The 15,822-nt window shown below is 43.3% G+C and overlaps 1 protein-coding gene across 1 annotated transcript; it reads right to left on the bottom strand.

The window, feature by feature from the left end:
• Nucleotides 1-619: 619 nt before the first annotated feature.
• Nucleotides 620-14,258, bottom strand: eral1 (Era-like 12S mitochondrial rRNA chaperone 1). Its single transcript, XM_080779697.1, has 11 exons — nt 13,980-14,258; nt 11,767-11,931; nt 10,444-10,571; nt 8,812-8,889; nt 8,675-8,721; nt 8,227-8,288; nt 8,029-8,141; nt 5,806-6,156; nt 4,628-4,777; nt 3,836-3,916; nt 620-1,526 (listed from the first exon to the last, which is right to left on the bottom strand). The coding sequence occupies exons 1-11, from the start codon at nt 14,089-14,091 to the stop codon at nt 1,404-1,406; spliced, it is 1,410 nt and encodes a 469-aa protein (XP_080635823.1). The 5' UTR covers nt 14,092-14,258; the 3' UTR covers nt 620-1,403.
• Nucleotides 14,259-15,822: the final 1,564 nt, after the last annotated feature.

Here is a 15,822-nt window from a genome sequence, read left to right as displayed (position 1 = left end):
AAAAAATGTCTTCTACATCCCGACAGTTTTCCATTCTGACCCCGAGATCAGATTCTATAAAAATGTCTTCTTGTGTCAGTCGCTCTTCGATTTTTCAAAAAATTGCAGACCTACAAGCTCGTAGCGCGCCACTCGGTGGCGCGCTATGAGCTTGTAGATCTGCTATTTTTCAATAGCTAAAGCACGACATGATGCCAACACCAAAATGGGTTCCCACCCAAAATGGGTTAACCCATCTAGGGCAGACGTCGAAATTAAAAAAAAAAAAACTTCAAAATCATGACAATTTTCGGAAAGATTTGAGGCACATTTTAACGATTAAAAAAAAATAGCAGACCTACAAGCTCGTAGAGCTTGTAGATCTGCTACTTTTCAAAAGCTAAATTATAACGTAATGTTTAAAACACCACAAGGGGTTCCCGCCCAAAATGTGTTAAGGGGGTGACACTCGAAGCCCAGCCTCTCTCTCTCTGCTATTGCTTTAGGGCCACTAACTTCATATCCATGTATTTTTTTCTGAAAAACCATGTTTCTATATCAGTGGTTCTCAAAAAAAAAAAAAGGACCCCAAAAATTACATGTATTTGGCCACCGAACCCCCCCCCCCCCCCCCCCCCATCTGAAAATATGTTGTTCCAAAGATTCGAGTTAAAAAAACGTCGTCTCTGAAAGAATATATATTCAAAGACTTGCACTACCTTTTCACGATTCTTCAAAAATAGCAGACGTACAATTTCATAGCGCGGCACTCGGCGCTATGAAATGGGTTTGAGCACTGAGCTGAGTCACTGGGCAGAGGGGATGAATCTAATCACCATTATCTGACCCATTTTAGCGCTGGGTTAGCGCGGCGCTCCACTTTGCCTTCCATTAGGGAGACAACTCAGTCCTTGGGGGGGCAGAGCAAGGCTTTGTGAGGCGAGGCGGAGTAACTGTGGAGAAAAAGGCAAAGGAAACAACACAAAGAAAAAGCGAGACTTGATGAAGGGATGGCAGGGCAGTTACTTGGCAATGGAAGTTAAGTGACTTAAAGTGCAGCGAGGGAGAGAGAGTGGAGGACATTTTTAGCCATAATGTATGCTTGGCTGCACGCATGATGTTTGCTTATTTGTCGTCGAGCACAGGCCTGGACGGTGTATATTATACATGACGTCTTGAGAAATGACACGGCAGGTTCCACTTCAGTTATCTACAGTCCATGTTGTTAGCACAAGGCTTCCCCCCCCGCCCCGCCAAGAGAAAACAGCCCCTCTGAGAGGCCCCAGATAAACCATGTTGGATAGCACGAGATGCTAATCCATAGTTTTAAGTCTGTCGTCACATAGAATGAATTGTTCCTTCTTCCTCCTTCGGACTTTGACCAACAACGCGTTACCTCCATCCATCCATCCATCCACCCATCCTCACTGCTTCAACTTGACGGAGAGCCTCAGTTTCACTTCCCTCAGGAACACCCTGCTCAGGTCCTCTTCGGCCTCGCGGGCCATCCGTGCCACCATTTGGCCGGTTGTTCCAATCACGATTGCCTGTGGACGTGGAAAGGGAAATTAAAAAATAAAAATAAAAGGGGCAAAAAAAAAAGACCCAGACAGTATTCAGAGCAGCTGCCGTGTAAAGAGAAGGATATAGCTTTTTATAGAATAGAACATTCGACGCACGTGTGTGTGTGTGTGTGTGTGTGTTCGTGTGAAATTGCTAATGAATATCAGAAGTACATGTATTGCAGGTGTCATCTGTGGCAGCATGGTCTTAATTCTAGACTCTATAGTCTTAATTCTAGACTATAATAGTCTCTGGTTATACACGGTGGTGGTACATGCATGTGTTACTGTAAGTCTCCAAATGTAAAGTTGATGAAGATTACAGGGAGAAATCTAAGAGGGTTAGCAAAAAAGAAACATAGGATTGAACGGCACGGAAGCAGCAATGCAAGTCGATCACATCTCCACAAATGGAGTCTGGCACTTAACACTGGTCTCTTGTAGCTCATTATCCCACAATCTCATGTTAAAGGGATAGTTCAGATTTTTTAAACTTAAGTTGTATGAAATACTTGCCATTAAACTGTATTAATTGATTGCCTGAGTCCTTGTTTTATGTTGTTAAAGGGATATAGCTCAGATTTCTTGAACTTAAGTTGTATGAAATACTTGCCATTAATATAGTGGTTGCAAGTAACTGTATTAACTGATTGCCCGAGTCCCGTGGTGGGAGTTCTGCTCTGGTTTTAGTGAATATTAAGTAGTTCCGGTCATTTTGTGGGGGGGCACTGGGGGCCACGTAGTAAAAGTAAATTAATCCACAAAACGAACGTAATTTGTATTGTTGACCTATTTCTAAAATATTAGCGCGACTTTCGTTCAACTTTGACCCCTCACATGGAACTATTTTTTGGGCGTAGTGACACAAAAAACATAGTTCTGTGTGAAGGGGTAAAAGAACGAAAGTTGCACTAATATTTTAGAAATAGGTCAACAATACAAATGACGTTAGTTTTGTGGATTCATTTACTTTTACTGCGTGGCCCCCCAGTACCCCCCCACAAAATGACCGGAACTACTTGATATTTCACCTAAACCAGAGCAGAACTCCCACCACGGGACTCTGGCAATCAATTAATACAGTTGCAACCACTATATTAATGGCAAGTATTTCATACAACTTAAATTCGAAAAATCTGAACTATCCCTTCAAGGGATTACACTGTTTTCTTTTTATATAGAGGGATAGACAGTAGGCTGACAGGAAATGGGGAGAGAGATGGGGGTCGAACCCGCGGCACACCGCCAGACTGGATTACCAGCCACGGTGCCTGGGCCGCTGAGCCACGGCCCAGGCCAGGAATTTACAGTTAAAGACAGCTCTGATGCACTACAAAGACCCAAATGATAATGTAACGCATTTAGACCCGAGGACGCGTTAGCTTTTAACCACTTTATATTACACTTTAGCTGTGCAAATCTTCGAATACATATTTTTTTTAACTCATAACCTTGCCTCTGGGGAGGTCCCTGGAACTACATATTTTCAGATGTGGGCCCCCCCGCGGTCAAATACGGACAATTCTGGTGCTCCTGGACATGAAATAGTCTGACCGCCACCGAGTCCCGACATAGAAACATTAGGGTCTTTTCCAGACATTAGGGTTCGGCATGATTTAGAAGACATTTTGGAGAATCTGGTCTCAGGTCTTAAAGGAGAATTCCGTACTAAAAGGCTTTCTTACCTTTCTTTGTAGTTGTTACGTCCCCACCAAAGAGGTCCAGGTGTTATTTTGTGCAAAAGCTCCTTATTGGCTGTTTCCCCTACCATAAGCCCTAAATGAATTGCATTGAATTGAATGGGAATTGAATGGGTCTATGGGGTGTTGTGCTAATTTGCTTATTTCCATCGCTCAAAATTATAATTTCTTTGTATATATCCTCTCTTCATAATGTAAATAATATCCCAAGCGGCACACTTTACTACTTCTTTCGATGGTAATAAGCGAACTAGCACAACACCCCATAGCCCCATTCAATTCCCATTCAATGCAATGCAATTCATTGAGGGCTTATGGTAGGGAAAATAGCCAATAAGGAGTTTTTGCACAAAAAAACACCTGGACCTCTTTGGTGGGGACGTAACAACTACAAAGAAAGGTAAGAAAGATAAGAAAGCATTCTAGCATGGAATTATCCTTTAATGGGTTAAGACTTTGTGTACACCATTTGGCGTTAATAAATGTTCGGCCAGTAACGCTGGTGTGCGGCAACGCATAAATTAGGCTTATTTTACCTTGTGTGTATACTGTATATACAGACGGTGACAATTAGATTATGTGCGATACACTTACCACGTGAGTGTCTTTCATGACGTAGAGCTTCACAGCTATAATCAGCTCCCCATTGGCTCCATCTTGCCAGAGGTCAACGGACTGAAGGACAAAGACATTGTGCTTGTTAATATAGTATTATATAAAACGGTTAGTCCCAATACTTAACCCACACCGGCTTCAATCACTGTATATCATTCGCAGCCGATTCCACATCTCTGTAGCTGTCCTGGGGAAGGGGAGCGCTTGATTGCTGTACAAACACATGCCGTGCGGGGGCGTCTAAGCACCGCCCGGCTCATATCGACTGTGAATGTGTGGCTCCAGGCAGCCCCGTAAAAGACATCAAGCGCTATTCTCCCGTCACACATAGGCTACTTGCCGCGCAAAACAAGGAAGTGATGTGGCTCGCTCTGGTGGCGCAAAGCGTATAGCTACTTTTGTGAATTTAATAGTTTTAGTAGGTTAATATAATGCTATATGTTTGTAACCGTTTTAGAAAAGCAATAAGCCACTCGAGGCCCCAGCTTACCGGGTATTTTACAATGGCTGGGCGGGAACCCATTTTGGTGTTAGCATCATGTCGTGCTTTAGCTATTGAAAAATAGCAGATCTACAAGATCATAGCACGCCACCGAGTGGCGCGCTACGAGCTTGTAGGTCTGCAATTTTTTTTTTAATCGAAGAGCGACTGACATAGAAGACATTTTTTTAGAATCTGATCTCAGGTCAGAATGGAAAACTGTCAGGATGTAGAAGACATTTTTTTAGAATCTGATCTCAGGTCAGAATGGGTTTAACATCGTCACTGACCTGTTTCATGCTGTAGGGAACCTCCTGGGGCAGGTGTTCCAGAAGCTTCTCCCTGATGATGCTGGTGCAGACGTCCTGGGGGCTTTGGTCCGTCAGAACGTCACTGTGGTACTGCCAGGCCCCGGGCCTCGCTGCAGCCACGAGGTACCTCTAAGAGGGGTCAAATAAACAACAACATTATGTCACTGTGGTACTGTTGTGGCGCTGTCATTAGCTCCATAGAGGCCCATGTATTTGGGCCCAACTTCACCTCGACTGTATTACCTTAATAAACATGGTCATGAATTCTTTCTGCTTCCAGTTAGTTTAAAATCTAATTTCTCATGTCATAATATCATTTATAAAAAAAATGACCATAAATTGTCAAGCATGCACATCCAACAGGTCATATCTACAAGAAGCTACAAGAATCTCCTAATCTATATTGCAAATTAGCAATCAATGCGTCGCATTGTGAGCTTGTAGATCGGCTATTTTCAAGTGGCCGAAACGTATATAGGGCTGAAGTCGTTACTGTATGTTTTGTGATAATAATCAAACAATCTACAAAGTAACTCGTAACTAAAGTTTTCAAATAATTGTAGCGGAGTAAATGTAAAATGTTCGCCTCTGAGATGTAGCCTGGAAACCAGACAAAGATGCTACTCTGGCCACGCCAGGCTATCTGAGGTGTAGTGGAGTAGAAGTATTGGAAACACTCAAGTAAAGTGCAAATACCTCAAACGTGTACTCACCCTATGTTTCTAGGTCCGTGGCTCTCAAACATTTCCATGTCAAGGACCCCTGTTACGACCCCCGTTATGAAGAAATATATACCGGTATGTAATTGGACACAGACCCCTATCTGAAAATATGTTGTTCCAGGGACCCCCCCCCCAGAAGCAAAGATTTGAGTTAAAAACGATCTCTCTGAAAGAATATGTTCAAAGATTTGCGCCACACAATTTTTCAAAAACACCAGACTCATAGCGCGGCACCGAGTGCCGCGCTACGAGCTTGTATAGGTCTGCTATGTTTTTTTTAAATCGAAGAACGACATAGCTTTTTCAGAAAAGCGTCATTTTCAAACAGACATTTTTTAGAGAATCTGATCTCAGGTCAGAATGGGTTTTCACCACAGCACTCGAGTACCGGGTATAAGTGCAAAATTGAGTCGACGGGAGAACGAGGCAAAAAACCTTGAGCGTCTCGACGTCCTCCCGGTCCAGCGAGGACAGCATGAAGACGTCCTTGAAGCCGCGCCAGCCCCGCTGCGCGCTCAGTGCCTTCAGCCGCTGGGCGCTGAGCGGCGCGCCGGGCGGCGGCGGCGGCCGGCTCTCGCCCCCGCCCCCGCCAGGCTCGGTGGCGTCGTCGCCCTCGTCCAGGGACGACTCCGGACTGGGCGCGGTCGTCGTCGGCCTCTTTTCCGCCCCCCACGGAGGAGGCTTGGCCGCGGGCTCGACGACGTTCAGCCTGCGTCCGCCCACCACTCCGCACGTCAGCTCCTCCGTGATGGCCAGCAGCCTCATCTTGCTTTTCACCAGGTCCACCTGGTGAGAGACGAAAGGTCGTGAAAAGAGTTAACCCGTTCTGACCCGAGGTCAGATTCATACGAGGTTTCCACTGCAGGACACACACACACACACACACACTGGTCTGATTATAACCCATTCTGACCTGAGATCAGATTCTAAAAAATGTCACAGTCGTTCTTCGATTTTTTCAAAAATAGCAGACCTACAAGCTCGTGGCGCGCCACTCGGTGGCGCGCTATGAGCTTGTAGATCTGCTATTTTTCAATAGCTAAAGCATAAGATAATGCTAACACCAAAAGGGGTTCCCACCCAAAATGTGATGATCACTATGCAGAAGCGCAGTTAGCAGACGCTCTTTCTTATCCAGAGAGACCCAATCCGCTCCCTTTGCTGACTCAATGAGCCCTCACTGACTTACAGTAGCTGCGCGTTCGTGTGAAGTCTGCGAGGGCTTGAGGGATGTCCCGTTTGAAGAAGTCAGTGAGGGCTCAGCCCCGCCCCTTTATGTGCCCTTTGCCAAAGTCAGCGTCGATGCCGACTTTGGCAAAGAAATTACCCACAGTTCATGAAATGACCCACAGTTCATAGCGTTACCAGGGGAACGAGGGGGATCCTCCGAACGTCAATCATTTAAGTATGCAAATGAGTTATGTACCGCGGTTAGAATGTCAACAAACACAATGACAATAGTGCTTTGTCACTGTTCTCAAAGGGAGACGGAATGGAAGCATAGGCTATATATTTAATAACAATAATAATAATAATAATAATAATAATAATAATAATAAGGGAACATGATGAGAAATGACTAATGAGCAAAGTAAAATAATATGGAAATGCAATTTATAATGAATATTATTATACCGGTATATGAATATTACAACCCCTATCACACAGGAAAGTGTATTCATGAAACTAAGAATAAAATGATAATCTTAAATAAATCTTAAAACTAAAATAGACATGATAGACATGTATAAATAGGCCAAGCATGTAGTTATAGGCACTGGCTGTGAATAAGGACAGTTTTAATAAAGTGATTGCAAAGTGTCATGAATGGCGGACTCATCTTCAAAGTGCCGTCCCATTCCTCTCACAGCAATGTGGAGCCCTTGCAAGCCTCTCGCCCTCAAGCACCTACAGCTGACGTCACTAAAGTCAATGAGGGTTCAGGGCTCAGGGCTTGAGGGAGACAATTGGGATTGGGCCTCAATCTAAAAAAGGCATTTTTAGAATGGGTCCTAAATGGGTTCATGGTAGACATCCAATGATATTAATGTACTTTTTTTTTGCTTTATTATTTTTTCAACACAATCTTGTAGATCTACGGATCAACCTGAATGGCCATTGGCCATGCATTCAAAATATATTTCATCTCGTCCGTACAAGATATTATCTCGATAATAATTATCTTTTCAATATGCCCGGTACGTCCTATGGTCAGTCCAGCCCTGGCTTCGTATTGATCAAACAGATACATACTGTAGAGTAATGTCAAATGTTTTTTTATCCCACGATTTTGTAACCCATTTTTCACCCCTGTGTCAATCATCTACTGTGATCCTGGGCTCTACACACCCTCCACCAACCTGGGGAGAGCAACGGACTTAACTCATGCTCCCTTCATGCTTGAGTGTCCAAGTTGCTCCTTTACACCTGACAGGGGGGAGTTTCCCTGGTTGGACGTATAGCACGTGAAAGGAACACGTTATTCCAACCAGTTCCTTTCCCCTTCATCAGGTGCCCCGGCTGGCCAGGGGGAGGCAGTTTAGAGACCAGGATTACTGCATGTTTTTGTGAGGGTACTTACCCTAGGGGACACGGGGAGAACATGAAAACTCCACACAGAAAGGCCCTTTCGTAATGAAGTGAAAATCAAAGGCATGCCTTATTGAGCACCAGGACTGCGGGGATGTCAGCGTGCTGAGCCAGGCATCGGAGGACCTCGAAGTCCAGCGCGTTGGACCTCCACCTCTCTGCCACGTCCACCATCACCACGACTGGAAAGAGACACGAAACGTTACGTTTTAAACCTCATATACCTGTAGATTATATGTAGTGAGGTGTTGTTTTTTTTTTTTTTACGGAAGTCAGCTTCTTTGACCGTGTTCCAGGGATCCACAAGCAAGGACCTCTCCAACTGGTGTCTGGGAAGACAGAAGGAAAATCTTATTACAATTTAGCCATTTAGCGAGAGAGAGTGAATGGCTTTTTCAAAAATAGCAGACCTACAAGCTCGCATAGGGCGCCACTTGGTGGCGCGCTATGAGCTTGTAGATCTGCTATTTTTCAATAGCTAAAGCATAACAAAATGCCAACACCAAAAGGGGTTCCCGCCCCAAAATGGGTTAATAACATTCTTAGCATTTGCCGGCAAGCAAAAATAAATCTATATAAACACATTATGTGAACGAATACGTTACAACCAAAGATATCTGCATAGCATAACTAGCATCTATCTAAACTTTTCGCACACTCTCTAATATTATCACTGCTTGAAGACCAAATCAAAACAAGAAACGTGAGACATTACCTCTTGACTTTTGACGGAGTGGTCAAACCGGGAGTGTCCAGTAAAATCTACGGTCAAAAAGTAGCATCGAATGAGATTTTCCGTAAACATGTCAACGTGTTATTCATCAGAGGAATGAAATAAAAAATCCTGCTCACTATCTGTGTAGCGTCCTCCGTTAGCACACCGAGAGCCCGCGAGCGTGTAGTGTGCACTTTCTTCGACACGGCAAACACCTGTATGAAAGGATTAGGGGCTGTTAGAATGTGAAAATAAACAATTTAGGCATTCATCAGACGCTCTTAATTCAGAGCGATTTACAGTAAGCAACAACAACAACACACGGTAATACATCAAATACGTAGAAATAGTAGGATATCTGTACAATTAAACTATACGTATACACTATAGAATGCTACATAATACCTATACACTATAGAATTCTACATAATAAGTAAGTCAAGAGAGGTGTGTGTGTGTGTGTGAGGGGTGGAGCACCAAGTTCCAACAGGTGTTTTGGTCCGACGGTCATTAGGCCGACAACCTACCTCTATCCCTAACCCAACCATAACCCAAGTGGACAATTAGCAAGAGAGGCCAACTCTGCTTTACTCCCCGTATCCGCGCGAGGTGGGCCTGTAACATTATTAGGAGACGGGAAGAATGTTGGGAGTCTATTCGTTTCCAATGGGAGAGTGAACGTGAACACAGCTTATGAACCATTCCTTATTATTCATTTCCAATGGGAGAGTGAACGTGAACACAGCTTATGAACCATTCATTATTATTCATTTCCAATGGGAGAGTGAACGTGAACACAGCTTCTGAACCATTCCTTCGCCCCATGGTCAATGAACTAAATACTGGACCCAATCATCACAAGGCACACAATATTCACAAGATATTCATAGTAAAATGGCTTCTTTTAGCGAGACAAACCAGGAGAAAATCTACTACTCTCTGTCCATCTGCAATTTCACGGACAACACATAGGGGGCTCTGGCCCCATATCAGAAAATGTGAATATTATAACGTGAAATGAATGGACATATTTTAAACGATTAGAAATTATCCGTATGTGCCCAAATTAGAGCTGGCATACTTTGTCTGCATATTGATGAGACAGGCAGATATGTAGGCACGGTTTGAGGAGGATAGATTATGTGATCTAAAGGAAATTAGAAATGAAATGCCATTCTACAACTCTTTTGAATAAGATAGATCCAAATCATGAATTTATATGGTTGGAGGACTTCGAGAAACAAAAAACGACCATTTCAAAAGTACACCTTTTCATTTGACTCATTCCTTGAAAAGGCCTGGTCAATGAGGAGGGCCATTTACATGTAAAAATGGCCTTGTTTATTTTGTTTTCATTTTTGTTCAAATACTGTACAAATACGTATTCATGTATTTAATGATGCATTTTTGGAATACGAACAGGAAGGACTGTAATGTCAGTTAGCTGTTTTCAATGTACTTTGTTAAATGTGTCATATAATCCCATATGGGATGGGCCAAAGTGGCATGACACGAAAATGAATATTCATTCATTCGTTGATTATTTAAAAGTGAAATAAAATGTGTCTTCTTCGGGTTTCATGGCGGTTGGCAAACCTAAATGGCGCATTACCGCCACCTGAGTGTGGAAACAGTGTTGTTGTCACTTATTATTATTATTTAATTTTTAAATTACATCTACATCTTGTATTCGCCTGCAAGGTCGTCGAGGCCAAGAACATTGACTCAAATGAAGCCAAAATATTACGTATACGTTGGGAAGCGCTAACCTTTCTGCCGAGGAGCTGGTTGGACAACGTGGACTTCCCCGCGTTTGGGGCACCGATTACGGCCACTCTCAAAGTCTTTGAGTCCTCGGGCTGATTTGGATGTCTCAGTAAAAGAGATAGTTGTTCGCCTGGGACAAATAACGATGACAAATTATTGCACGGAATTCACTCACACGCACGCACGCACGCACACAGTCACACACACACAGTCACACACACACACACACACACACACACACACACACACACACACACACACACACACACACACACACACACACACACACACACACACACACACACACACACACACACACACACACACACACACACGAGAACAGTAGGTTGGTTTTGATTGAGTTTAATCCATTTAGGCCAGACCTCAAAATAAAAATAAAATCCTCCAGTTTTCTGAAATAAATATTTGTACGATTTATTTTGAAAAACAGCAGATCTACAAGCTCATAGTGCGCCAGAGGTCTTAACGAAGCCCTTTTTTTCCAATTTAACAACTTATAAATTAATAATGAATTTATTAGTGAATTTAAAAAAAAATGCGAAAACCCACCCAGGGCGCAGTATCTCAGGGGAAATATCTCGGGTAAGGGCTAGTGACAAAAACACCAAAAGGGGTTCCCGCCCCAAAATGAGTTTAAAGGACAACTTTAGTTTTTTTTCAACCAAGGTTCATGTTTTAGGTTGTTATTAGATAAAGTAAAAGATGAGTGTTAATTTTCTTTCATTTGATGCTTTCTTTCGTTTTAGGGATTTTAGCTGTTTTTGACAGGGGGGCGGGGGCATTCGAGCATGGGGCTAAATATGTATTTTTTTACAACATTTTATGGTGATTTATTTTTGTATTATTTACTATAGTCCTAATATACCCCAGGAAATGACATCTGGCCACAGAAGATCACAGGATCTACTGAATGTGATCTACCTACTGGGGGAAGGCTTATACTGTGTGTATAGGCTCAATATGTCAGTTTGTCACATTCAATAGATCCTGTTATCTTTTGTGATCAGATGTAATTTCTTGGGGTTTATTAGGACTATGGTAAATAATAAAAATATAAATCGCCCCCATGCTCGAATGCTCGAATGCCCATGCTCGAATGCCCCCGCGTCAAAAACTGCTAAAATACCCAAAACAAAAGAAAGCAGCAAATGAAAGAAAATTAACACTCACCTTTTAGTTTCTCTAATAACAAACTAAAACATGAACCTTGGTTGAAAAAAAACTAAAGTTGTCCTTTAAGCATTTGAGGGTTTTTATCGATGTTCACATGAATTGTTGTAGCTGAGCCGGTGGGGCTTGCTTACCGCTGTCGGCTGGAACCGAGACCGCGTACTGATGAAAGCTGCCATCTGCCGCCTCGGCAGCTTTATCTGTCGCCAGTCTCTTCAGAAACGCATCTGATGTAATAAAGCAGGCAGGAGTGAAGCTAAAAACGTTCCGCCCTCCAGGGCTGCAGCAGGCGACAGATCCTGGAAAAAGAAAGAAAAAAAAAGAGAGAAATGAATCAACACCACCTCACTTCATTGCCAGCAGACAGACAGAGCCGTGATTTTACTGCCTTGCTTGTTCATGAGATATTATGGAAGCTGGCAAATAACTTTTCTTTGTGACCACCGCACTCCCGACTCATGGTGCGCCGTCACCCGGTCGAATCATGCAATAGAAAGAACGGTGATGGGTCGCACACACACCAAGAACTGCTTTAGTTTTTATTCTTGCATAGGGAGTTAAAGACAAAATGTTCCGGCTGTCGGTCACTGATGAAGGCTGGATTACCTGGATAGCCGAAAGTAAACGTTGAAATATATTTTTTATCCCACGATTTTGTAACCCATTTTTCACCCCCTTGTGTCAATCATCTAATGTGATCCTGGGCTCTACACACACTCCACCAACCTAGTCCCCATATATGGGGGACAAGGGGAGAACAACGGACTTGAACTCATGCTTCCTTCATGCCTGAGTGCCCAAGTTGCTCCTTTACACCTGACAGGGGGGAGTTTCCCTGGTTGGACGTAGCGCGTGGAAGGAACACGTTATTCGAACCAGTTCCTTCCCCTCCATCAGGCGTCCTGGCTGGCCAGGGGGAGGCAGTTTAGTGACCAGGATTACTGCATGTTTTTTGTGAGGGTACCTACCCTAGGGGACACGGGGAGAACATGCAAACTCCACACAGAAAGGCCCTTTCGCCAACCCCGCCTTCGGGTATGGGCACTAGCTGTGAGGCGACAGCACTACCAACTGTGCCACCGTGCCCCCTTGTAAAGTAAACGTTTGTCTTTAATTCACATAGGAAGCTGGCAGACACATTTATAAAGACAAACAGGAAGGCAGGCAGGCAATCAGACCGGCAGACGTGCACGCATCCGCCTCGTTGACAGCAGACTGCTGGGCGAGCGCTGGCGCTTTGGCACATATTATCAACATGGAATTAATTCTGTACTGGCCATATAAGGAGCATGTCTTGAGTGTACAGGGTTTGATGAAGTCAGCTCCATATATGGAGATCTAAGGGACATTCTATTGAGTGTACAGGGTTTGATGAGGGCCGGGCCTGATTTCCAGGCCTGTTGAGAACTCTAGTCTTTCTTCGCCAGATGCCGGACTTTGGGGCAGGCCCGTCTACAGTTTGAATGGACAGGTACAGCATCAGTCAGAAGGGAGACATCGAAGAGGAAGGAAGGATGGGGTAGTAGGATCAACATAATATGGATATTATCCATATATGGAGATCTAAGGGTTTGAGGTCAGATGTACAGTAGAGTTGCTGGCCAATACTGATGACATCATGGATCTCCATATATGGGCTTAATTGTGACAGCAGGTCACATCTACTATGACATCAGGGATCTCCTTCCCTGATGATGTAACGTGATGTCACCAGACCTGGGCCCCATATATGGGGGCTTTCCCCATGTATGGGGATTTTGAGCGACTGACTGACGGGGAAATGTACAATTTAATTTCATAGTAAATGCGACCTGTGGTCGCAATAAATTATAAAACATATCTGACTGGTTGATTAATCAATCTCATGAAAAGGGTTACGAGCTAACTGTAGACTAGATACGCTTATATAAATAATAATAAAATAAAAAAGAAAATAAAAATGTCATCGGCAGCAACAAAATAATGATGAAGCAAACACAGGGACACAAGACAGTGGCACAGCACATAATAATTAAGCTGATTAATTGAAAATGGTGGACCTTAGCTATGGTGGACCTGTCATAAGTAACAGTTTTTGTAACGAGTTGGGCATTCGTTTGAAATGTATACCATTCTGCTGCATACTCTAAATACTCAATCAAGCCTTTGTTTACATGGACATGCGATCAGCTTCAAGTTCCAGACGAACAACCATGATGCAGCAGCACGTTATTCTTGTGTGAGGACAGCAGCATCGCTACGTTAACAGATGCGCAGCAGACAACCTCTCTCTCACTCACACATGATTAAACGATACATGAATCCATAGTTTAAACTTAAAGAAAACCTGGCTGTACTATGAACTGACCCGTTCTGACGTGAGAGGACGCCTTGTTTCCATGTCGGGCAGCAGAGCCGACCATCACCCTGGAGAAGATGCAGGCCGATGTCCTCAGCGTCGCTGCTAGTGTGGAAGCCATCTTGTTTATTTTACAACAACAGTATAAGCGAGTCAAGTATTTACTGTCTATCACTATTTAATACACACGGCTTCAGCGACACCGCCTGTTATTTAAGCATATGGCTACACTGACATGTCTCACACCGCTGGGTTTAGGTTTACACACCGCTCAGGGCGCCGCCATGTTGGAAACCAAAGACACGCCCCTGCTTCCATTCAAGAGCGACTGCGTCGAGACACTTTTAGTCGAGGCTGCACTACTGCCCTCTAGCGACCAATAATAATAAGGACATACCGTACACTATAGTTTTCAACTCCTTATAGTAAACACCGATTAATTGAAAACGGTGAACCTGAACCCTATTGCAAACAAGTGTAATGCTTTATGGTGTCGTCCACAGTGAACAGTTTTTGTATGGAGTTGTGCTTGAAATGTACTGTAATTCTGCAAACTGCATAGAACTACTAAGTAAAAGTTCAGAATAAAGAATTGACTTGAGTAAAATTACATGCATAATGAGCAATTACATTACTCATTATGCAGAATGTCCCATGTCAAGTTTTCAAATGTATGGGCCTAAACAAATTATGAAAATAGCCGATCTACAAGCTCACAATGTGTCGCATCGTGACGCATTGTGAGCTTGTAGATCAGCTATTTTCAAATGGCCAATATAGGGCTGAAGAGCCTGAAGTAGTTAATGTATATTTTGTAGTCCAATTCCAAATCTACAAAGTAACTAAATTGTTCAAGTAATAGTCGTGTAGTAAAAGTACAATATTTGCCTCTGAAATGTAAAGTAGAAGTAGGCCTATTGGAAATTTGAAATAGGCCTACTCAAGAACAAATACCTAAAAATTGCACAAACACTTGAGTGATCTCATTACAGTGCGCAAACACATCTGGCTGATACAAGTCATGATATAAGCCATACTTCTAAATGTAATAGAAGGTCCTTGCGGCTGCCTATATATCCCTGAAGCTACTTGCACCTACTTCGTACATACTCCTCGTTTTATTTGAAATATCTATAGATATACGCACATCATCATCACACACAATCTGACTGAAGTTGTTCGGCTACTGAACACGGTGGGGAAGGTGTTGATCATATTGAACGCAGGCCGCAGGGCCAAAATTACCATTGGGCGCTCATACGAGCTACTACGAGCTTGTAGATCTGATAAAAAGAATTACGTGAAAATGTGGCACACATTTCTGAATATATATTATTTCACAGCAAACGTTTTTAACTCAAATCTTTGCTGCTGGGGGGGGGGGGGGGGGGCTGGAACAACATATTTTCGCATGGGGGGTCGGCGGCCAATTACATATAATTCTGTGGGTCCTTGACATGAAAATGCTTGAGAACGACTGACATAATAGAAACACGAGGTTTTTCAGAAAACTGTCAGGATTTAGAAGACATTTTTGTAGAATCGTCCTCAGGTCTAAATGGGTTATAATTGGCTCTCAAATGTCCCATCTGGGAAATTGGAACGCACATACTGCAGGTTTGAGGGCCCCTGAAAAGAGCACCTGGGGCCCCTTTTTTCATCGGCCATTGATTTTGTTACGTTTTGTTAAGATCGGTGAACCAATATTCTCCAGCAGTTGCCCCAAAACACTCTGGCCCCTTTTTCCACCGGTTGGTTCCCAATGGGAACCGGTTCAGTTCTTTTTGGTTTTTAGTCCATGAGCCAGAGCTCCAAAATTGAAACGTTAATTATGAATTGAGCGGGCAAAACA

This window comes from Protomyctophum bolini (assembly GCF_963924005.1).
Source record: "Protomyctophum bolini genome assembly, chromosome: 13".
NCBI classification, from domain to species: Eukaryota; Metazoa; Chordata; class Actinopteri; order Myctophiformes; family Myctophidae; genus Protomyctophum; species Protomyctophum bolini.
Note: the sequence above shows the minus strand (reverse complement) of the source record. Positions and strands in the feature narration are given on the sequence as shown.